General features: G+C 35.9%; 3 protein-coding genes across 7 annotated transcripts; all 3 read left to right on the top strand.

Annotated features, from left to right (window-relative positions):
• Positions 1-2,556: 2,556 nt before the first annotated feature.
• LOC145580079 (uncharacterized) lies at positions 2,557-6,987 on the top strand. 2 transcript variants are annotated; one of them, XM_081637425.1, is made up of 5 exons: positions 2,557-3,150; positions 3,896-3,994; positions 5,684-5,728; positions 6,105-6,242; positions 6,385-6,987. In XM_081637425.1, exons 1-5 carry the CDS (start codon positions 2,752-2,754, stop codon positions 6,736-6,738), a joined length of 1,035 nt encoding a protein of 344 aa, XP_081493551.1. In that variant the 5' UTR covers positions 2,557-2,751; the 3' UTR covers positions 6,739-6,987. The 2 variants fall into 2 exon arrangements, with proteins under 2 accessions (XP_081493551.1, XP_081493542.1); XM_081637416.1 differs by having other exon boundaries at positions 3,896-4,043; positions 5,667-5,728.
• Positions 6,988-7,899: 912 nt separating this feature from the next.
• Positions 7,900-13,617, top strand: LOC145580073 (DNA repair endonuclease UVH1-like). Its single transcript, XM_081637406.1, has 9 exons — positions 7,900-8,956; positions 9,118-9,338; positions 9,508-9,572; positions 9,721-9,885; positions 10,098-10,904; positions 11,244-11,354; positions 11,715-11,975; positions 12,280-12,503; positions 12,825-13,617. The coding sequence occupies exons 1-9, from the start codon at positions 8,097-8,099 to the stop codon at positions 13,033-13,035; spliced, it is 2,925 nt and encodes a 974-aa protein (XP_081493532.1). The 5' UTR covers positions 7,900-8,096; the 3' UTR covers positions 13,036-13,617.
• Positions 13,618-14,243: 626 nt separating this feature from the next.
• LOC145593412 (F-box protein CPR1-like) lies at positions 14,244-22,982 on the top strand. Of its 4 annotated transcripts, XM_081649716.1 has the most exons (6): positions 14,244-14,451; positions 16,840-16,901; positions 17,537-17,767; positions 18,300-19,477; positions 19,849-19,909; positions 22,585-22,982. In XM_081649716.1, the coding sequence occupies exons 4-5, from the start codon at positions 18,334-18,336 to the stop codon at positions 19,860-19,862; spliced, it is 1,158 nt and encodes a 385-aa protein (XP_081505842.1). In that variant the 5' UTR covers positions 14,244-14,451; positions 16,840-16,901; positions 17,537-17,767; positions 18,300-18,333; the 3' UTR covers positions 19,863-19,909; positions 22,585-22,982. The 4 variants fall into 4 exon arrangements, 3 of the variants coding, with proteins under 3 accessions (XP_081505842.1, XP_081505843.1, XP_081505844.1); XM_081649717.1 differs by lacking the exons at positions 14,244-14,451; positions 17,537-17,767 and adding an exon at positions 15,401-16,011; XR_014102742.1 differs by lacking the exons at positions 14,244-14,451; positions 16,840-16,901; positions 17,537-17,767 and adding an exon at positions 21,105-22,267 and having other exon boundaries at positions 19,419-19,477.
• Positions 22,983-23,202: the final 220 nt, after the last annotated feature.

Here is a 23,202-nt window from a genome sequence, read left to right as displayed (position 1 = left end):
ATCAAAATCACATTCAGCACCCCCAAGAAACCAATCGTTGAAAACATAAGAAGCAGTTTTCTTGCGATCATTTTCTACATAACACTCAGCTCCTGGTTGTATTTTTTCACAAGAATCTGGAATTTGTCCACAACAAAAGTCTAGCTTTGATTGTATCAATTCGTTTGAGGCCTTTGGATTTGAAACACAGTAAGTACAACTGTTGTTCGAAGAGATTCCATTTACTAGCAAAAGAAACATAAGATTATACGTACATGATTAGATGAACACGTACGTACTTATTAAATGATTAATCGCACACAATAATAATAATGATAACACAAGATTACAACTTAAAATTACGTATGACTTTAGGTGTATAAATTTATACGAATTATTTCCTTAGGTAAAGTGAAAACATCGTAACTTGATTAAACTTACCGGTTATGTGCCCTGAGAAGATTACGAGAAGGGAGACCAAAAGTGTAAAAGAGAGAGCGTTATACATTTTTGGGACTTTGGGAATGTTGTCCAAAAAAAAAAGGTATATTTTGTAAGAAGTAAATGGTAAGTCTCTTTCGAAACAAGTATGTATATATAGAGGAGGATGTACTATAGACTTGTAGTACAATATGTGACGTACACAGTGAGCCTACTCATTAATACGTATTTCGTTAAGATTAATTCATTTTTTTTTAATGTTTTTTCTTTTACAATAGGATACTTATTTTGAAATACATGGAGTAGTCAGTAGTCAAACATATTCAAATTTGATTAGTTGACTGAATTAAAAAATTACATTAGGCTAAAAAAATCAATTTAGAATTAAATTGAAATCTGAACAAATACCATATTAGGGTGTGAACACCTTAATTACATCTTGATTTTGTCCTTAAATTATAGCAGTGACATCATAGTAACTAGTAAGTAGTAACATACTTTCAAATTAAAGTAGTGTATCCAACCTCACACTCTCTTCCATTATGTAATACTGTAAATTATTACCATTTCCTTCTATGCATGAACTTCATATGCTAATACTTTAATTTGTAATTAAGTTTTAAGGTACATACATAATGCAATATACTCCTTTTGTCCCCATAATAATTGATAAAATCAAACTTGCTTGCATTGGCGGATCCAGAATTCCAAAGTAGGGGTAGCACTAAATGATAGGGAAAAATAATATACAGCTACTAACTTCAGGCTAAAAAAAAAAAACTAAATTTAAGCTGGTAATAACACGATAAGTTAAATTTTTTGCATAATGTAATGAGATTTTGTATAAAAAGTTTGAGGGGGAGGAGATTCGAACCTTAGACTCCAACTAAACTAGAAAGTTTTAACCACTTGCATAGTTACCACTAAAGCACCTTTAGTTATGTTCTCAAGCTAGCATTGTTTAATCTTTATATGCTATTTAACAGAAGGCTTTTCTTAAACAGTTATTTTTTTTTTTTCGGGGGTAGCACGTGCCCTCCCGGGTCACTATGTGGATCCGCCAGTGCTTGCTTGCACACATATATGCCAATACAATGGTATATTTTGACTTTAAATATATAATGGAGTATTAGTAAAAAAAAAAATAAAATTAAAAGTTGATATTTTTAAACTTTAAATTAATCAATATCTAATTTACAACATATTTTAAGATAGAATGTGCTTTAATACGTAACTAAAAAAACTATGGTCGAAGCTGGTACAGTATGTAAAGGAGTTCCTTCAAACAATACGACATTGTGGTATGTCAATTTTCATCAATTGTCGATTGAATACAAAGTATAAAAGTCAGTATTTTGTTCTATACATGTATTGTTGAGCAATTTTATTTTTCACTTATCAATTTGGAAACCATAAAAACTGGTTTTCATGGCTAACAACCTATCATGATTAATTCTCCGTATTTTGCACAAGTTTCAATCAACTTCAAATAGAGTGACTCCGTAAATAATACTCTCTCCGTCCCAAAAAGAACGATCCATTTGGGTTGATTACGCGGGTATTAAGGAAGTTAAGTAAATAGAAGTAAAAGTATATTGGAAAGATAAATTTAAATGGGGTTTGTAAAAAAATAGAGAGAGAAAATAATAAAATAACATGGAAAATCAAATTTTTATATGGGGAAGCTAATTTTGCACAAATATTGTTGCAAATTGGTGGTGTTTAATGCAAATGGATCATTCTTTTTGGGGCAAAGTTTTGGTCAAATGGGTCGTTCTTTTTGGGACGGAGGGAGTACTCCGTACTTGGTAATAACTTAAAATCGATAATGAATACGGAGTACTACGTATTTTTTTGTTATGCCGAACAAATTCCTTTTTTTTTTTTTTTTTTTTTTTTTTTTTTTTTTTTTTTTTTTTGGAAACAATTAACAGAATTTGGGCCTTTGGACATTTGGCACCTCTCTTGCTTCCCACAATGTGAACAACGATTAGCTAACGTCCTAATTCGTAACAACAACCCCAAATTCAGTGAAGAAGTGACTGAGAAATGAGGCAATTAAAGCATTGATCTTCTACCTTCAGCATTCAAAACAACCTACCTCAATTTTCAGTTTTCTTTCCTTTAAATCGCCTGAAATCCGGCAATAGAGATTCCCAAGAAATTTAAATGCCCATTTAATTCCCAATTTAATGCAGAATCCATTGAGATAGAGGTTATCCCCTGTTTTTGGTAAATCATACCAGATCAACTTAACTTTTTTGCAACAAAAATCTAGAACACAAAACCCAAATTAATTTCTGGGTTTTTCAATTGACCCGAAAATCTCAAATGGGTCGTCGTTCAATCGACTCAAATGTGGGTCGTTGGACCTCAATGGGTCTTCTGTTGCTGGGTTTTTTGGCTTGCACTTTAGCTTATTTTGTTATCTCAACTGTGCTTAAACCCAGTAATCCTATCTCAAATTATGATGGATTGGCAATTGATGAGAGTCATGAGAGTGATCGAGTGAGTTTGGAGAGAGAAAATGGAGGTGGGTGTTGCCGAGGAATCCCTAAATTGGAGCTTTGGGGCACGGCCGTGAAGTGGGGGACAGAACATAAGTATAATTCTGAAGAAGAGTGTTGTAAATCATGTAAGGCTATGTGTAGTGGTAAAGATGGACCTTGTTTGTGTGATAGTTGGGTGTTTTGCGGTGATCGTAATGCTTGTGGGCAGCAATTTTGTGAGGTTAGCTTGATCTTATTCTTGGTTTTTGTTGAATTGATGAAATGGGTTTGTTGATTTTGATTGTTTCTTGATTTGGATAATTTTCTATGATTGTTTTGATTGGATTTTATAATTGTTAAAGATTTGAGTAGTTGGGTTTAGTAAAGTGTGTTGCTTTTTATTAAATGTGATGATAGTGATTGCAATTACTGAATTTGGAGTAGGAAACTAGGAATATTGATTTATCTGAGCTCAATTTTGCTCTTAAAGGGTGTTAGTGTTAGGAATGATGTTCTATGCTTCTGTCAACTTCTTATAGTCAAGTAATATGTAATGCTTAGTACATGTTGGGATGCCATGCAGATGAAATATTGGTTTGGTAGATGGTAATAAATAGTGGTACTCTATCATGAGTTTGGGTACAAAAATGCAAGGTATAATCTGACTTCTATGTGGTAAAGCAATTCCACTCGGAATTTCGTGTTTCCATTACCTTTTGCTAATCATTTTTAGAGGTAGGATTGAGTGCTGATGAGAATTGATGGAGACAAATACATACTTGAGAAATAGAATTGCCTTAGTCATTAGTATGGAAATTATCTCAGGTTAGAGTCTTCCTTGCAAAGTTTCACACAAATTTACTGACATTTACTGCTGCCTACCGAATATGCTGTCAGTATTTGAAGATTCGACCTTTTTAGGCTGTATTGAAAGCAATGATTATCAATCTCCAGGAAAATTGTATTAACTTCTTCTGGTATTGCAGTGTTGGTTGAAGAAGCAGAAGGATACTTTGGTACCACAGCGTCAAGATGCGGGAAGCAAAGTTATGTGGACTTCTGGGCTTATATTTGGCAAAGGAGAGGTACATAATATGCTGGACATACACTCTTTCTCACCTTTCCATATGAGGTGTGCAATCTTTTCTATTACATAGTAAAAATGCTTTGAGACTATATATAAAACATCCTACTACTTGATTAATAACTCAAAATTAATGTTTTCCATTCTGCTGTTGTGTGTAATGAGCTCTATATATCTTATGCTGTCACTCTAGTTGCCTATGTTTTCTTCTTTTGTAGTACTTCATATGACTTTATGCTTGAATGTTTACTTCCTCTACAACTTGTGAACTGTTCAATTTTCTGTTTTGTATAAAATTTCATAGTGTTGTTGTCAACTAAAATGTTTCCTCTGGGATTTATGTTTAAATATGAGATCTTTAATTTTCTAGTGTAATCTTGGTTGACGTAAATTTCTCTTCTTGAGTGTTGCAATCCCTTAGTTTCCATACATCAATATGCCATAGAATGCATGTTATGTTTATGTGAATATAAAAAATGACATCTTTAGTGAGTGTCTGCATGTAATATACTAGGATTTTCGGAAGATAATATAAAAGGATCAAAGAGAATTTGTGGGAAAGCTTGAGTATTTGATTGATGAAAAGTGGCAGTTATTGACAAAGTTGATAACGTTAGGCTATCAGTCTCACCTTAGCAGCTTGAGGTTACAAGTCTCTCAATAACATCATTCAAAAATCACATGCCAAACTACTACTGCCTTCTTACAAGCTATATATACTCAAGGTTACAAGGATACCTAGCAATTAATGTATTGCCCCTATTCCAAAAGAGAGATCAGAGAATCAGGATACTACTTTCATGTTGCCCCTCCATAGTGGAATGTTAATTCTTAATTGCATTTGTCTTCTAGCTCTTGCCGCTGTGTCCCCTTGTTTCTGTTGGAGGCTTGGTATGCTTGGCCTGCACTTCTGCCCCTGTTGCCCTTCCTCCTTCTCTAGTGTACACCAAAAGTGGAGGCTCCGACTTTGGATCCATTACACTGCACTGCGAAACTAATGATTGTCCTCCTATGTGAGCATGATGTATATTTCTTTTGTACAGACTGTCTTGCAATCTGTACTGATTATATGCAAAGATTTCACTGAAATCTGAGCACTTCACTTTCAAAATTTTGAACTTCCTAAAATCAACTGTAAGACACTCCAATAGCAGCTGCTGGTTCTTCCTGGCATGTTTTCCTCATTATTGTGATGATCTCTATTGGTTCCTTAATTTTTGGCTTTGAATTTAAATCAAAATTTGTTACCATATGGTTCATATATGTTTTGTGCTTTATATTTAATGTGAGGTGGTTTTGTTTTAATTCAATGGTCTTATGAAAAAAGCCTCTATGCAGCTTTATTAATGTACATACTGTACTCCCCTTTGAGCCTGGATTGGTAAGAGGCTCTTTAGAAGCTATGGGGTAGTGTTGATGTTAATGATAAACATATGTGATACCATATCTGACACTTGGATAAGCTGCAATTTACAAATATAGTAAAATAACTGAATATAGTCTATGGTGGCCAGCATTATGTATTTGTCAAATGTTGCCATGATTTACTCTTAGAGCTGTCCTAGAAGTATAACTAGCAAAAGTTTTTCTTAGTCTTTCCCTTGATGTGATTCTGCTGTACTTTTATGCTCCTGTTTCTTTGTTTAATCTCCTTATTGATTTTCATGCTTGGTTATTATCTTTTCTGCAGGGAATTATTGGTCTGGAAACTGAGCATGGTACCCTTCATATAAAAGTAAGCACTTTTAACTTCATCTGTAATTGTTTACCGTCAAGTTCTCAGAAAGACCATACTAAAATTTGACAAACTTAGGAGCATATTTAGTTAACCTCCCTCCGGTTGATGTCTCTACTACGATACTATACAAATACAATGGCTTCCCTGGTATTTGATTGCTCAAGCATAATTTGCAATTTGCCAAAAGTTTTGCATGTGGTTTGTGTGGCAAGTGTGCAGCAGCCATATTTCTAGTTTTACTTGTCATTATTACGTCTTAATCTTTCGTAAATAATAATTTTCATGGTGTGTTTATGATTCCTCAATCCTCTCTGTCCCATTTGTGTATTACTGGGTTGTACTGTATTTCTTACAATACTCAGGTTTGGTGCAGCTATACCCTGATTCTGCTCCATATTCAGTGCAGTACATTCTTGAGTTACTGACACTTCGCCATTGTGCTGGCTGCCAATTTTACCGAGCAGAAGGGCGAGGGGAGTCTTGGGATCTAAAGGGCAACCATATTAAAGATGTGAGTTATACTATGTATATTCTTTTTGATGAATATTGGGTTCTTTGAATGTCTTCTTGTCACTTGACACTACGAGATATGCTTTGTATTAGTCAACTACTCCATATCGATCTGTTACTTAGTAGCTCAAGTGGTATTTCAGGCGTCTTTTGGCCCTCCATATGCCCTGATTCAAGGAACACTTGAAGCTGCAGGCATGCCTTTCCAGACAATCCCTACTGAAGTATGTCGAACTGTCAGAAGAGGTGCAGTTGCATGGGTTGGTTCTGGTCCTGAGTTCTTCATAAGCTTGGCCAACCATGTAGAATGGAAAAATTCTTATACAGTTTTTGGCTCTGTTCTTCCAGAGGATATGGAAATTGCTGAGAAAATCGCTCAGCTCTCAACGAAGCCTGATGTATGGAATAATGTTAACGTTTCTGTCCTAGAAGACCCTATTCCAATCTTGGTTCAGAGAATTATATCAAATCATGAAGATATTTCACATAAGCTATAGATTTTACCAGAGCTCTTCAATTTTTATGTCTATTCTGCCTTCTCTGTGATTACCTCCAACAAATAGTTTTACTGGCAGTCTATTCAGTCTGTTTACTTGTACACCAACGATTGATTTATTTGTAGTTTTTTTTTTTCTTTTTCTCTGATTGGGACAAGAAATGTTGGCTTGTCTCATTTGTTTTGAGTTGCCACTATATAAGATCTCTTTATGAGGAAGTTCTTTCTTGGAATTTTAGAGTTAATTTTCTCGTGGCTTCATTTGTCCTACACAATACAAATTCTTAGTTATTTTCGAGTGTACTTAGATGTAAATTAGGTAAACCCTAGTGCTTTTTCTATCATTTACTTCAATGGAGAATGAGAAAATACAAGTTGATATTAGATATCAACAAAACTTGTTAATATCAAGGCTAATTTTGTAAATTTAGATACCACACCAAGGGTAATTTTGTAATTTTAGCAACCACACACCCTTTCTCTCTCCTCTATCACAACCATGCAACCTCTAGTACCACCTACAACACCACCTTTAGCTTCATTAGCTGACCACTGCACGACCTTTACCTTCACCTTCACCAATCGACCCCAGCCGACCACCACACGACCTTTACCTTCACCTTTCGATCCTAGTCGACCATCGCACGGTTTCACCAGTCGACCACCACACACTCTCCAGCACCACCAGTCGACCAAGCACCAACATTCGCCAGCCGACCATCGCACGTCTTCACCAGTCGACCACCGCACACTCTCCAGAACCACCGGTCAACCGAGCACCAACATTCGACCGCTGCAACACCACCAGTACGAGCAAATCCCTTTCCCTAAAGGGTTTGTATGACCCCTTATATAGATCGATACGGATAAAAGATTGTATGCTTGCTGCTTGCGGCATATTGACCAAACATGGCCTATATGGCTATGTGAACTCGGTTGGGCAACATAGTACACTAAACGTTTCCATAAGATTGATTTCGATGTTGTAAAATATGGCTCGATATCTCGAGTCATGTCCGAGTTGTGCCGCACATTCATACTAAATTTCTAATTTATATGTCTTGGCTTAAAATCAGTTTCACATCATTTACCTAATCTGGGTGATTATTCTAAACTGTATTTGGCACCAAAAAAAGCCCCTCGCATTTCAATCGAAACAACAAACTACCATTTAACCTACTTTTGCCGTCTTTCTTCCCGCCATCTTCCCTCCTTCAACCCAGAAGAGAGAGAAAATCCCCTTTTTCAATCTGCAAAACCCTAGATTTCTCAATTCCTGCATAATTCGGAGAAAACACCATCAATTAAAAACAGCGAGAACCCTAATTTCACGATAAAATTTACAATTGAGAAGAACAAATGGTACAATTTCACGAACACATCATCTCCGACCTCTTGGAAGACCCAAATGGCGGCTTAGTTGTTCTTTCTTCTGGACTTTCTCTCTCTAAACTCATCGCAACTCTTCTCTCTCTTCATTCTTCCGATCAAGGTACTCTCTTAATCCTTTCTGCTAATCCTTCTCAACGAAAATCAATCTTAATTTCAAACCCTAACCCTAATTTCAATGACGGACCTATTGAAATCACTTCTGAGCTTCCTGCTCACCAGCGCAATGCACTTTACTCATCTGGGGGTGTTTATTTCATTACTTCTCGTATTCTCATTGTTGATCTTCTAACCTCTAGAATCCCCACTTCCAAAATTGCTGGAATTTTGATACTGAATGCACATTCACTCTCAGAGACGTCGACCGAGGCGTTTATCGTTAGAATTATGAGATCATTGAATAAGAATGCGTATATTAGGGCGTTTTCTGATAAGCCTTTTGCTATGGTTTCCGGGTTTGCGAAAGCGGAGAGGATTATGAAGTGTTTGTTTGTTAGAAAGCTGCATTTGTGGCCTAGGTTTCAAGTGTATATTTCGCAGGAACTCGAGAAGAGCCTCTCCGAGGTGGTGGATATTAGAGTTCCTATGAATTCGGCGATGAAGGGGATTCAAAAGGCTATAATTGAGGTTATGGATGCTTGTTTGAAGGAAATGAGGAGGACCAATAAGGTTGATGTTGAGGATTTAACGGTTGAGAACGGATTGTTTAAGTCTTTTGATGAGATTATTAAGAGACAATTAGACCCAATTTGGCATACATTAGGGAAGAAGACTAAACAGCTTGTTTCGGATTTAAAGACCTTGAGGAAGTTGTTGGATTATCTTGTCAGGTACTGATTTTTAATTCATATAAATATTGGATCATACTAACTTAATCCAAAATGAAAAGAATTAGGTTGTCTTGAGATTGTTCAGTGATGTTAATTTTGTTGGTGGGAAACTTGTATTGTTTGATGTTATGTTGAATGAGATATCTCTTTTTTGTTGGTAGGTATGATGCGGTTACATATTTGAAGTATCTGGATTCACTGAGGGTTTCGGAGAGTTTTAGGTCGGTCTGGATTTTTGCAGAATCAAGTTATAAGATATTTGATTATGCAAAGAAGCGTGTTTACCATTTTGCAAGGTCAGAGGCAGGTAAGCCAACTGAGCAGAAAACTAAGGTGTCGGGGAAAAAGAGAAAATTGAAGGAGAGTAGCACTGAGAAAGAAGGTGAGTCTAATTTTTGGTGTTAAAATTGAATTTGGATGAGAACGAAATATAGTAACCAAAAGTTCGATAAGAGAAGTTAAAATTTAATTGCTGGATGAATTGCTATTACCCCTGTATCTCTGATATCGTATACTTGCATATGTTTTTAAAGAATATGATTTGCTTTCAGCTTCAGGTGGAGGAGTTTTTCTCCAAGAGATTCTAGAGGAACCACCAAAGTGGAAGGTGTTACGTGTGAGTGAGTGAGTTTTGTATCTTATTTTTGTAGTACCCTTCATTATTTGTTCTTCTTATTATTGTTTCATGTATGTACAATTATAATTCCATCTATTTGTGGTGTACGGTCCTTGTTTTATTGACAAGACTAGCAATGTTTTGCCAGGACATTTTAGAGGAGATTGAAGCAGAGAGGAAGAAACAAGCATCATCAAGTGATGAATTTATGAGTGAAAATGACAATGATAGCAATGGAATTGTTTTGGTGGCTTGCAAGGATGAGCACTCATGCATGCAGCTTGAGGATTGCATTACAAATGGCCCAAAGAAGGTAGTGTCAACTTTCATGTCCTTGTATATTCTAGGCTCTAGCTGTTTGTTATGTATTACAGAAGCATAGTTGTGTTGTCAAACAGATGTTTCTACTCATTTTCAGATTCTTGGCAAGATTGCTGTCTGAATGGCGCACTCTCAGTTTTTTGGTTTATGTTACTGATTTCTGCTTACAAAAACTATGTTTTTTTGCTATCCTTTATTGAACAGGTCATGCAGGAAGAATGGGAGAAATACTTATTGAGCAAAGTAGAATTGAAAGGTTATCAAGGACGGCAAAAAGGTGCTAAGAAGAAAGCTAAAGAGCCTAAAGGTTTTGGAATACTTGATGGTGTTGTTTCAAGAACTGGTAAAGAAGATGGAGAACCTAGCAGCATAAACAAGCAGGAAAATGATGCGCTACTGGCTGCTGCATCAGCGATAAAAAATCAATCCAAGAAAGAAACAGCTGTTGAAGATACTTGCCAGCATGATGTTGGCAATGAGGTAAATGAGCCAGGAAGAAGAAAAGGGAAAAGCAAGAAACCACTAGAAAAGCACATTAAGACTCGTAGCAAATCTAAAACAAGTGATACATCTCAAGTAGCTAGTCCTGTTAATGAAGGCGAAAGAACTGGTGATAATACAATTGCTGAAGATGGTCTTCATGAAGGTGAGCAAAGAACTCTACTTGCTGGAAACAGTGTCCTTAGGAGACATACTGAAGATATTGATGTTGATATCACTACAAGCCGGAGGCCACTACCCCCTGTACATTTTCATGCCCTAGAAAGTGATCAGCCTATACTTGACATTTTGAAGCCATCTATAATCATTGCTTACCATCCTGATATCACCTTTGTCCGGGAAGTGGAGGTCTACAATGCTGAGAACCCTTCCAAAAAGTTGAAAGTTTACTTTTTATTTTATGAAGATTCAACCGAGGTACAGAAATTTGAGGCAAGTATACGTCGTGAAAATGGGGCATTCGAGTCTTTGATTAGGCAAAAATCAATGATGATGATTCCAGTTAATTTGGTATGTTCCTTACTTTCTATTTTTTATATTTTTTTTTATAATTAAAAATCTTATTTTTATATCTATGTATTAGTGATAATAGCTGGGTTTTCTTCTCCCTTACTGCATTTATATTTTCAGCTTGTTTATCTGTAGCATGTATATCCTAGTAACAGACCTAGCTTGCCTCTTAATTTTATTTTCGACTAGTGGCTAGAAAGCTCATTGCTACTACTTTTGTTATAATATTTTATTTTCTATTTAATTTGAGGTTTGATTTGTATTAAGTAAATGATTTCAGTAGGTTTGCTGTTATGTTTATTTCGTAACTCTAATGTTTTCTGGTTTGCTGTTTGTCAGGATGACCATCTTCTGGGCGTAAATTTTCCCAGTGAGTCACAATCATCTGTGGCACTAAATTCAATAACCAGAAAAGCTGGTGGAAGAAAAGAAACTGATAAAGAAATGCAGGCATGAGATTCTATATACTTCCTCCGTTTTTTTTATTATTGCTTGGGCTCACATTTTTTGGTAGTGGGAAAAATGAGGAGAGAGAAGGGTAAAAGTACAAATAAGGCCATGTGATGTAAACATAAAGTAAAGAATCAAGTGTTAAAAGTAAGGGTATATTGGATATTTACAGTGTGAACACACATATTTTGTTTCTTTAAATGGAAATGGTGCAATATTTGTGAAATTTTCTTAAAAGGCAAGTGGTGCAATAATAAAAGAACGGAGGAAGTAATATTTTTATATTGCATGCTAATTTAGCTTAATGCATATAAGCTGACCTTTTGAACTTATATTTTTTGTAATTATTAATTATTTTAGGTTATAGTGGACATGAGAGAGTTCATGAGCAGCCTTCCAAATGTCCTCCACCAGAAGGGTATGCGCATTATACCAGTGACCTTGGAAGTTGGTGATTACATCCTCTCCCCTTTGATATGTGTAGAAAGGAAGAGTATCCAGGATCTGTTCGGCAGTTTTACATCTGGACGGCTCTATCACCAAATCGAAATGATGGTGCGATATTATAGAATACCTGTTCTGTTGATTGAGTTTTCGCAAGACAAAAGCTTCTCTTTTCTGGTAAGCACCACTCTTACTACTAGATACATTAAATGTTTTACTAAACATTATACTTCGTACTTCTTTCCGTCAATCCATGGACCTTGGGTTTGGAATCATGGGAAATGGATTAATGTATTTTTGTACTATAATTTCATCAAGGAGAGTGAGCTCAGCACAATTATCTCACTTCCTAGATCCAAATCATTGGAGACATTAAAGTCTTAAGTCATTTTTTTAAACCCCAGGTCCAAATCATTAGACACTTATCAACTAATGTTCAGTCACTTCTAATTTTAACAATTTGATTATGTTGAATTCTCAGTCAGCAAGTGATATTGGGGATGATGTTACACCTAATAGTATAATCTCAAAGCTCACATTGCTAGCTATGCACTTTCCCCGCCTGCGCATTGTGTGGTCTCGCAGTTTGCATGCAACGGCTGAAATATTTGCCTCTCTTAAAGCAAATCAAGATGAACCTGATGAGGCCAAAGCAACAAGAGTTGGTGTGCCCTCAGAGGAAGGAATTGTAGAGAATGATGTGAGGTGAACTTTTTGTTCAATGTGCTATTTTTATCCTTATATAGCGGGGTTATTATTTTATTTTTTTTTAAAAAAAATGCTACAACAAACCTTTGTGATGTTCAGAAAAACATATTTATGCATCTCTATTACTTAATATTATTATTTTCAAACTAGAAGACCTGATGAAGTATAGTTTGGAATGTTAAGATAAATTGGTTGTTGCAGATAATTAATTAATTATGGTGTCATAATGTAAATGATCAATCATTAGTATCTAATATCAAACAATGACAGTTAAAAGAAACTAATTGGTATACTTGTATTTTGTTCTCTTCATGGCAGAGCTGAAAACTATAACACATCTGCTGTGGAGTTCTTGAGACGTCTTCCAGGTGTCACCGATTCTAATTACAGGGCTTTAATGGATGGATGTAGTAGCTTAGCTGATCTGGCTCTTCTTCCAGTTGAGAAGCTGGCCGATCTGATGGGCGGGCAGAAAGCTGCTCGCACCCTCAGGGAATTTCTTGATGCCAAGTATCCAACTATGCTATGACATTGGATGCTTCTACCAGTGAGTCACTGGAAAATTGCATTGTTGAGCTGTTTATTGTACCAAGATCTGTCTGCTTGGATTGCAGAAGGCGGTTTCAGTTTCTTTACCATGGAAACCTAATAATTGTCTCATCCACAGAGAGTGTGAGACAACTGCCAGGAAAGCTGCCAAGAGAAAGAATTAAAGTTACGGAAGGCTTCACTCTGGAATCGGGAGATTTTAAATTACTGTACTGAGTTTATTCCTGTTGAGGATGGAATTTTTTTCACTTCAGCCTGCATCCTGGACTCCCAGTTTCTGTTTCCGGATGAAGGTAAATCAGAACTGCTGCAATAGATGATCTTTTAAAGATGTTGCAGTGTTTATTACAAATTTATTTATTTTTCCAAAAAATTAGGAGAGATTATTAGATTGAAATATTCATTCATCAAAAGGGTATTTACAAAATTCGGTTCAATTTGTACTGACAGTACTATCAAATCATCATTTGGTCCTAAAATATCATTCTGATGGTTTTGTGAAATCTTGTAATGGTACTAATAAGTGTTTCCCATTGAAGTTGAATTTGTTGTTTTATTACCACCCCACCTTAGAATTTTCAGCCACCCCACATGTCCCTTAACTTTTATGGTGACTTATTCATTCCGTTGTTAGTTAAAACACTATTTGGTAGAGGTTGATTGATTGATTATGACTATATAAGCTAAAGCTAGGGGTGTTCAAAAATACCCGACCCGGTTGACCCGTTGACCCGCAAAATACCCGACGGGTACTTTTGAAAATTTTCCCATTTTAGCGGGTTGGGTATACAAAATTAGATTCACAGGTCGGGTAATGGGCCGCCCTCTGACTGTAACGGGTACCCGTTAAATACCCACATTCCTGTTTTTCTCTTTTTTCTGGCTGGAATTCCTTTACTCCTTTAGGGTTACTAACACCTCACTCTTATATTATAAGCCATATACATCATATCTAAGCCGGATACCATTGATCCGGTCTTGAAAAAGTGTTGGCTTTGTGCGGCCTAAAAAATTGATTCAGGCCAAAACCCATACCTAAACTAAAAAAACCTGTTCTACACAATAACTCGTCCCATGATGATGACTTATGAAGACGTGTAGTTGTTTAAAGAAAATCGTGACAAACAAAAAGGAACAAAAGTAGTTTAATGATGAATTACGGAGTACTAGCAGTTGACGCCTGGCAGAGTATCTATACCAAACACCTAAGCAAGTTGAACAGTACAGTAGTTAATATCGCCCATGTGCGGGAATTGGCAATCAGGGCAATCACCCTTTTTAATGTTGCGTATACCATTTGAAGACTACTCACTTTCAAACTTCAAAAACTCAGTCTGACACTGTCTTGCTTCACCTCTGGGACACTCCACGCTACATTCTTCACTCTGATTTTGAGGTAATTTTTCAAATTCTACTAGCTATAATGTTCATCCGTATTTACAGGAATTATCAGCATGATTCATTATTTACATTTTACATGTAAAAACGTTTGGATTATTTGTGTTATTTATTCTTCTTTTTGTTTGTGTTATTTAATGCAAAAGTAATGAAAATAAGAAAAAAGAAACATAGTAGTGCAAACTCCAAATTGAATTTACTAATTTAGAGATGATTACAACAAGTCTGAGGTATTCTTCACAATGATTGTTGTGTATGCCAAATTCCTCTTAAGTTTCTCATCCTGTATATAAAGTGAAAGGGGTTTTTGGGTGATAAATTTCACTTTTTCAAAATACCCTTTTTAATTTTGTTTTTTTTTTTAAAAAAAAAAAATCTACAATTCTTAAAAAAAAAAAAAGTATCTAAACAAAAAAACTACCTTCTAAAAAGAAAAGAAAAGAAAATAAAAACCTTCTATCTAAAATGAAAAAAGGAAGAAAATTTGATTTCAATAATCCAACCTTTGCGTTGTCCTATTTTATTAATCCGACCTTTTGATTATTGCACAATAATCCAAGCTTTAGGGGGTATTCTATTCTATTAGGCCAAGGTAACCTGCAACTTGTTATTCAGGTAATTTTTTTTTTTTTACTTTTACGCTTTGTTTGGATAGCAAAGAAGGAAGGAAAAGAAGGGGAGGGAAAATGGAGGAAGGGAAGGGAAAAGAAAGGGAGGGGGAGGTGAGCTTCATTTTCCTTCCAAATCTCTCCAATTTTGGAGAGATTATGGTTATTATAGAGAAAGAGAAAATGGATCCCTCCCTCTCCTTTCCCTTTCTTCCCCCAATCTTTTACCCAAATAAGAGATTTTGTCCCCCTCCATTTCTCTTTTCGTCTTTTCCTTCCATTTCTTCCTATTTAAACAAAGTGTTAGTTTTTTTTTTAACTTAAAAAAAAAAAATTGAACTGCCTTCCCCATGGGTTCCGGCCAACCTCTCCTCCTTCCCCTCTTTTACCACCGTTCCGGCCAGCCAACTCCCCAGCCACCTTCTTGCCGCCCTTCCCCAACCACCTCCTTGCTGTCCTTCTCCCCAGGCCAGCCACAACCACCCTACCCCTTAATTAACTAGTCACCACCGTAACCCAACCCAAATTCCCAACACCCGCAAAATCGCTACCATAACCACTCCAAACACTCTTGAAACCCAAAAATTAGCAGTGGGGTGGGGTTTTCCGATGGTTTCGAGCAAGGTGTTGAGGGAGGTTTCGTGCGATGGTGGATTGGGGTTTCTCTGGTTCGAGGGCCGAATTCAACAGAGATGGTGGGTGGGGGTTTTTGGGTTCGAGGGTTGAGTTTTAACGGAGGTGGAGGCGTGGAATTCCATGATGCCGCGTTTCGAAGGAGGTGGAGGTGGTGGCTAGTTAGGTGGGATTCCTTGCTGCCGGAGGTGGAGGGATGGTGGGTGGATGTCTAGAGAAAATGGAAGCCATTCGTGGAGCTAAGGTATGGATAGGGAGGAAGAAGACGAAGACCAAATGAAAAAAAGGAAAAAAAAAGAAGCAGCAACACATGGCAGGTGACCTATAGTTGTAGGTTAAGTGACCTGCTTGACCTAATAGAATAGAACACCCCTTAAAGCTTGGATTATTGTAGAATAATCAAAAGGTCGGATTAATAAAATAAGACAGTGCAAAGGTTGGATTATTAGAATCAAATTTTCCAAAATAAAAAACAGAGAATCGAGCTTGATAGGTTCACACGCATGTCGCTTAGCTTGTATTAATAAATGGCCATAAGAGCTTTTATATTCTTCTCTATTAAGCTGGAAAAATGCACCTACCAACATTCAGTTAACCAAGAAAATGGGATAAGTTAGTTCTAGGTTCATGTATTTATTTATGAACTGGTGCCATTCTTAAACATTTCAATTGTATCGATTCATGAAGCGGTGCTATTCATAAACATTTTAATTGTATTGATTCACAAACTGGTATTATTCATAAAGATTCCAAATTTTCAATTGTATTGATTCATGAACTACCGGTGTCATTCATTCATCTCCCATATTTTTTATTTTGTATATATGATATGATGTTGGAATCTGATAATTTAACAGGGGTATATATCCCAACATAAACAACCATCCTCTTCATAAAAAAAATTCTGGGTTTCCAGAACGTCATTTCTGGGGTTCATCGTTTTGATTTTTGCTATGGAATTGACTCTAGATGGGTCATTGCTTGATAATTTGGTAACTGTTAGAACTTAGAAGTAATAAATATACTTGCTGGTTTGAAGCTTTATTGTGTGTTAGTTTTTTTTGTTGACTGTTGAGGAGATTTTTTTCTTGCTTCCTTCAAATTTTATTTTATTTTATTTATTTATTTTTTTAATTGTGTTTTAGGTGTGAGTTTTGGAAAATGGACTAATTTGGACTGGTGGGGGCTAGTGGACAACGAAATCCAGGTATGCTTCTTTTAATTTATACTTCCTCCGTTTCTATTTAGTTGACGCGTTTGATTTAGGCACATATATTAAGGAGAGGAAAGAGAGTGAGAGCAAATGAAAAAACAAGTGGAGTAGATTGTAAATGTAAGGTAAAAATTTAAACGTGTCAACTAAAAAAAACTTCCTAAAAAAGAATGTGTCAACTAAAAAGAAACGGAGGTAGTAGATGTTTTACGTGTGGTGTTGTGACCCGATTTTGTAGGCCCAATTCGCGCCCCATTTTGATTTGTGCATTGGTGATATGTGACAATTTGTCTTCTATTTGATCTCCTTATCCAGGGCTTCTCTTATCTTATTGTCCCTCTGCATTTTATTGGTTGTCAATTGTCACTAGTGCAGCCAATATGAATAAACGGCTCGGTAATTCTTAGTGTGCATAATTCCAATATGAAATTATCTAATAATTATACTGACAGTTTGTCTTCTAGCAATTTTGGCCTATTGAGATCAAATATCCTTATTAGATTACTGAACAAGTGACGACAGTACATTATTGTGATTGGTTTGGAATCTATTGTACTAGATATTTTCCTCATTTGGTGCTCTTGAATGCTTGATTAAGAATATTTAAGATGATTCAAATGACTCTTCAGGGAAGGCTAACAACGTAACAAGTGTGAAGGTGCAGACAGTGTACTCCGGGTGAGAAAGGAGATAGTGTACACGAACTTTGGAAGTAAAACACAGAAATTTTAAGATATGAGCATCATGGTATATAACTCCGTTTAATGATATGAATGGTGAAATTTTAAGAGAGGAACTATAATTGGAGAGTAGATATCTCATTATAATCTAAGCTGGTTAATAGAGTCAAAACTCAAAAGGTATGTTAAATGTCTCAAGCATCACCGGTTTAGTGATTTTTTTTTTTAAGTGGGCAACTTTCTTTTTTTAATGTTCTGTATAATTAGGGAGGTGCATATTTTATGATAATACCCTGCCCTGTCATATCTGCGATATGCTTAGCATATTCTTCTGTTTATATTTACATAGTAAGTGGTCGTTATATTCGATAATTGCAGCCTCTGTAGATAGAGATAAATTAATTAATGCAGTACCTTGTTCTCTATACACATGCTTAGGATAATAAATTATGTACAATCTCAGTGGAAACCTGCTGTTTTAACTATTTAAACATAGTCTAGAGCATAAACAAACTTATTTTTGCATGTGTTTAAGCTTTGCATTTATGTTACTGTCCTATCTGAGTTGTTATCAGTTGTTAATTTCTCTATCTAATAGTAAAAAGTTTGTACATTACTGGGATTTCTTGTGCACATACATACATATGCAGATTATAATCGTTTATTGATTTATTAATTAACCCTCATAACTATTGAACCAATCTTATCCCAGGTAGAGAGAGAAGAATAGGGAGAAATTTTCTGTGATGGCATCTACTCCATTGGATATATTAGACAATGATATACTCCCACGACTGCCTGCAAAATCTCTCGTGCGCTTCAAGTGTGTATCCAAAAAATGGTTAGCCTTGATTTCTAGCCATGAATTCATACTCCGTCATCTTGACTATGCTCTCTCCTCCAACTCAAACCAACTCCTCATCCTCACTGGTAATGACGGTTGCCTCTACTCATTCAACTTGGATTTGCCGAAAACTCCTGCTGTCAAGCTGCCAAGCTTTGGGGTAGAGCCCTTTGTTGTCGGATCTTGTAATGGATTGCTTTGCATCCAAAGTTATAGGCCTTGTTGTCTTGTCCTGCTTAATCCTTCGACTGGCAGCTACCGGCTAATCCCCTCTTTGCTTCCACCTAGAAGATGTTCTGCTTTGAATTTTGGGTTTGGCTACGATTGTAATAATGATGATTACAAAGTTGTTAGAATCGTTGACCGCTATCCTTCTATGGGATTCCTTGGTCATCAAATGGATAGGATAGTTCATGTTTATAGCTCGAGGGCAAATTCCTGGGAAGTGATTGAGCGGACTTCCCCTCAGGATTCTTTGGGAAATCGTGAAAATGGTGTCCTTATAAACAACAATCTGCTTCATTGGAAGTTTTGGAGTTTACATGAAGGTAAATATCAGATCCGTTGTTTCAATCTTTGTGAAAAACAATGGACTCATGATGTCCCATTGCCGGACTATATGGGTTCAATCATGCATTCTGCTAATGATATACGAGATGGACTGCTGGATTTTGGGGTTTTGGAGGGTTGTTTATACTTATCTACTAAGAATCCACAACAATCTGTTATTGATATATGGGTTATGCATGAGTATGGTGTGAAAAAATCTTGGGTTAAGGTGTTCCAGATTTCAGACTCATGTGTCTTTGGATCATTGCAAGTTTCACCTATTGCTTATGACAGCCTCAACCATCAGATTTTGCTTAGAACAGCGAACAATACTGAGCATAAGATCTTGTGGTACGATATTAAGGAAGAAACAACAAAAGGTGCTGAAATCAATGGGGTTGCAGATTGTATTTGGATCGATGTATGTAAAGGTAGCCTTGTTAATGTTCCCGGTGGTTCCCAAATCAGAAAATCAGTACAGAAGGATGGGAAAGAAGGTAAGCAAATTTGATTCAACATTCTTGGATTTTCGATTTTACATGTTAGATCTGATTTGTTAGCTTGATCTAGTGTTCAACTTGGATGATATAACTTCCTGTCTCTGCTTTGACATGAGATTGTTGACTTGAATCTAACATGATTAAGCTTAAGCTTTAGTGGCCTTTTTGCTAATAACATTGGAATCTAGATGGGTCATTGCTCGATGATTTTGTAATTGTTAAAAGTAACAAATATACTGGCTGGTTTAAAGTTTTATTGTATGTTAGTTGTTCTGTTGATTTTTGATGATTTTTTTTCCTTGTTTGCTTAATTTTTGTCTTATTAATTTGTGTTCTACTAAGAAAATTTGTCTTAAATTGTGTTTTAGGTGTGAGTTTTTGAAAATGGACTAGTTTGGACTGCTAGGGGCTAGTGGATAACAAAAACAGGTATGATTCTTGTTTTATAGAAGTTTTGCAAGTGGTGTTACGACCCGATTTTGTTGGCTCAATTTACGTCCTATATCATTTTGACATATTGCTTATATGTGATCGTTTGTCTTCTATCTGATTTCCTTGTCCAGGACTTCTCTGATTTTATTGCCCTTCTGCATTTTCTTGGTTGTCAATTGTCACTAGTGCAGCCTATATGAAAAAATGGCTCAGTAATTCTTAGTGTGCTCAATTCCAATATGAAATTATCTAATAATTATACTGACAGTTTGTCTTCTAGCAATTCTTGGCCTACTGAGATCAAATCTCCTTATAAGGTTGCAGAACAAGTGACGACAGTACATTATTGTGACTTGTTTGGAATTCTATTGTACTAGATATATTCCGTATTTTGTGCTCTTGAATGCTTGATTAAGAACATTTAAGATGATTCAAATGACTCTTCAGGAAAGGCTAACAACGTAACAAGTGTGAAAGCGTAGACTCTACTCAGGGTGAGAAAAGAGGTATTGTACATGAACTTTGGGAGTAAAACACAGAGAGGATTAAGCTAAGTGATCGTAGCAGAAACAATAGAGAAACCCGGAGAAGTTAAGCTATATTAAGTTAGTAATCTTTTAATTATACTAGTAGTGTGTTCAATCTTTTTTAGTGTTAATTTGTTAAATATCTCAACTCTCAAGCATTGCCTTTTTTTTTTAATGATTTTTATGAAGTTGGCAACTTTCTTTTTTAGTGTTTGGTATAATTAGTGAGGAGCATATGTCAACAGAGATAAATTAATTAATACAGTACCATGTTCCCATTAATTATTTACAATCTAAGTGGAAACCTGCTGTTTTAACTCTTTAAATAGTGTAGAGCATTAAAAAACTTATTTTTCCATTGTTTAAGCTTTACAAATATGTTAATTCTATCTGATAGTAAAGTTTGTATATTACTGGCATTTCTTGTGCACATACCTTTAGCTCGCTTTATTATAAATAAGGGTTAGGGTAACCTCAAGGTACTAGGATAGTGATAACCTAAAGTTATTAAGGAGAGTATAAGCTATTAAGCTACACTTTTGTATCAATTCTGCCTTTATCAATCAAAATTCCAAGCTTTCATCTTTATTCATTTGTTGTTTTAAATCAGAAATACTAAGCTCGAAAATCAGTCTGTTACATTAAACCTCGTAATCTGATTCCAGGTAAAGAGAAAATAATAGGTAGAAATTGTCAGTGATGGCATGTACTCCATTGGATATAATAGACAACGGTATACTCCCACGACTGCCTGCAAAATCTCTTGTGCGTTTCAAGTGTGTATCCAAAAAATGGTTAGCCTTGATCTCTAGCCATGAATTCATTCGCCGTCATCTTGACTATGCTATCTCCTCCAACTCAAACCAACTCCTCATTCTCACTGGTAATGATTGTTGCCTCTACTCGTTCAACTTGGAATTGCCGAAAATCCCTGCTATCAAGCTGCCGAGCTTTGGGGTAGAGCCCTTTGTTGTTGGATCTTGTAATGGATTGCTTTGCATCCAAAGTAGTAGTCCTTACCGTCTTGTCTTGCTCAATCCTTCGACTGGCAGCTACCGACAAACCCCCTCTTTGATTCCACCTAGAAGATTGTCTGCTTTGAATTTTGGGTTTGGGTATGATTGTAAAAATGATGATTATAAAGTTGTTAGAATCATTGACCGCTATCCTTTTACGATGGGGTCCTCCCGTCATGAAATACAAAGGATAGTTCAGGTTTATAGCTTGAAGGCAAATTCATGGGAAGTGATCGAGTGGACTCCTCCTCAGGATTCTATGGGAATCCGTGAAAATGGTGTCCTTATAAACAAAAATCTGCTTCATTGGAAGTTTTGGAGTTTAGAAGAAGGTAAATATCGAATCTGTTGTTTCAATCTTTGTGAAAATAAATGGACTCGTGATGTCCCATTGCCGGACTATATGGGTAATGATATACGAGATGTATTGCTGGATTTTGGGGTTTTAGATGGATGTTTATACTTATCAACTAAGAATCCGCAACAATCTGTTGTAGATATATGGGTCATGAATAAGTATGGTGTGAAAGAATCTTGGGTTAAGCGGTTCCAAATTCCGGATTCGTATGTCTTTGGATCATTGCAAGTTTCACCTATTGCTTACGACAGTCTCGACCATCAGATTTTTCTTAGAACAGCAAACGAAACTGAGCATAAGATCTTTTGGTATGATATCAAGGGTGAAACAACAAAAAGTGCTGAAATCAATGGGGTTGCAGATTGTCTTTAAAATGATGTATGTAAAGGCAGCCTTGTTAATGTTCCTGGTGGTTCCCAAATCGGAAAATCAGTACCGAAGGATGGGCAAGAAGGTACACAGATTTGATGCAACATTCTTGGATTTTCAATTTTACATGTTAGATCTGATTTGTTTGCTTGATTTGTTGATAAACTTGGATGATATAACTTCCGGTCTCTGTTTTTAGTATCATCCAAGTTTATCAACAAATCAAGCAAACAAATCAGATCTAACATGTAAAATGGTTAAGCTCACGCAGCCTTATTTATGACTTAATATGTGTAATTTGAGCAAGTTCTGAATCATTTTTTAAAATGCTTTCAGTGTTTATTTCAACTTAGTTTTTGTTACAATGCAATACTTGACCCGCTATTCTTTTCTTATCAACAGCCATCTAGTAACCATCAGCGACGATGATGCATATTTTGTGGGTTATATGCGAGTCAGTCTTAAGATCCAGAAAATCCTACACTGTCAACCTCCTTACATACGCTCAAGACTTAACAAGGCAGTCTCGAGCAATAGCCATCACTTCAGTGTTTTGCTAGTGTTAGCTACAATCTTATTTTAAAAGACCACGGTCGTTCTTGTTGCTGTTGTCATTGTTGTATTGTCTTCATTGTTGGTTCTACAGACTACAGAGGTTCGCCTTCTTCTACTGGGTATGTTTTTTGATAGAACACTAAATAATAAACTTGTTATTTAGTGTCTAATGCTGGTGTATGTTGTATATGTAGTATATATTGGTGACAAAATTATACTCAATGGAAAATTGCTGTTCAACAAAATGCATATTATGTCTATGTTCATGTTGTTGTACTAAAAGAATATTGTTATTCAGGGCTGTCTATGTCAACTGGCCGGCAATAAAACAAAAAATAATTTTGAACTTTTAACCAATTAAGAAAATAAAGTATTGCACAGGTTATAGAATTATGGGTTACAAACTTACAATTATTGAAATCCCCCTAAATAAAAACTTATTTAAATGAAAAAGAGAGGAAGAAA

Source organism: Chenopodium album, chromosome 2 (assembly GCF_948465745.1).
Source record: "Chenopodium album chromosome 2, dcCheAlbu1.1, whole genome shotgun sequence".
In the NCBI taxonomy this organism is placed as follows: Eukaryota; Viridiplantae; Streptophyta; class Magnoliopsida; order Caryophyllales; family Amaranthaceae; genus Chenopodium; species Chenopodium album.
Note: the sequence above shows the minus strand (reverse complement) of the source record. Positions and strands in the feature narration are given on the sequence as shown.

Bases quoted from the DNA above. Each gene is read 5' to 3' on its own strand.
- LOC145593412 (XM_081649716.1), top strand. From the start codon at position 18,334: ATGGCATCTACTCCATTGGATATATTAGACAATGATATACTCCCACGA.
- LOC145580073 (XM_081637406.1), top strand. From the start codon at position 8,097: ATGGTACAATTTCACGAACACATCATCTCCGACCTCTTGGAAGACCCA. The intron at 9,886-10,097 runs GTAGTGTCAACT...TTTATTGAACAG, and splicing joins TTACAAATGGCCCAAAGAAG to GTCATGCAGGAAGAATGGGA. The intron at 11,355-11,714 runs GCATGAGATTCT...TAATTATTTTAG, and splicing joins AAACTGATAAAGAAATGCAG to GTTATAGTGGACATGAGAGA.
- LOC145580079 (XM_081637416.1), top strand. From the start codon at position 2,752: ATGGGTCGTCGTTCAATCGACTCAAATGTGGGTCGTTGGACCTCAATG. The intron at 4,044-5,666 runs GTGCAATCTTTT...TTCATGCTTGGT, and splicing joins CTCACCTTTCCATATGAGGT to TATTATCTTTTCTGCAGGGA. The intron at 6,243-6,384 runs GTGAGTTATACT...GTGGTATTTCAG, and splicing joins AGGGCAACCATATTAAAGAT to GCGTCTTTTGGCCCTCCATA.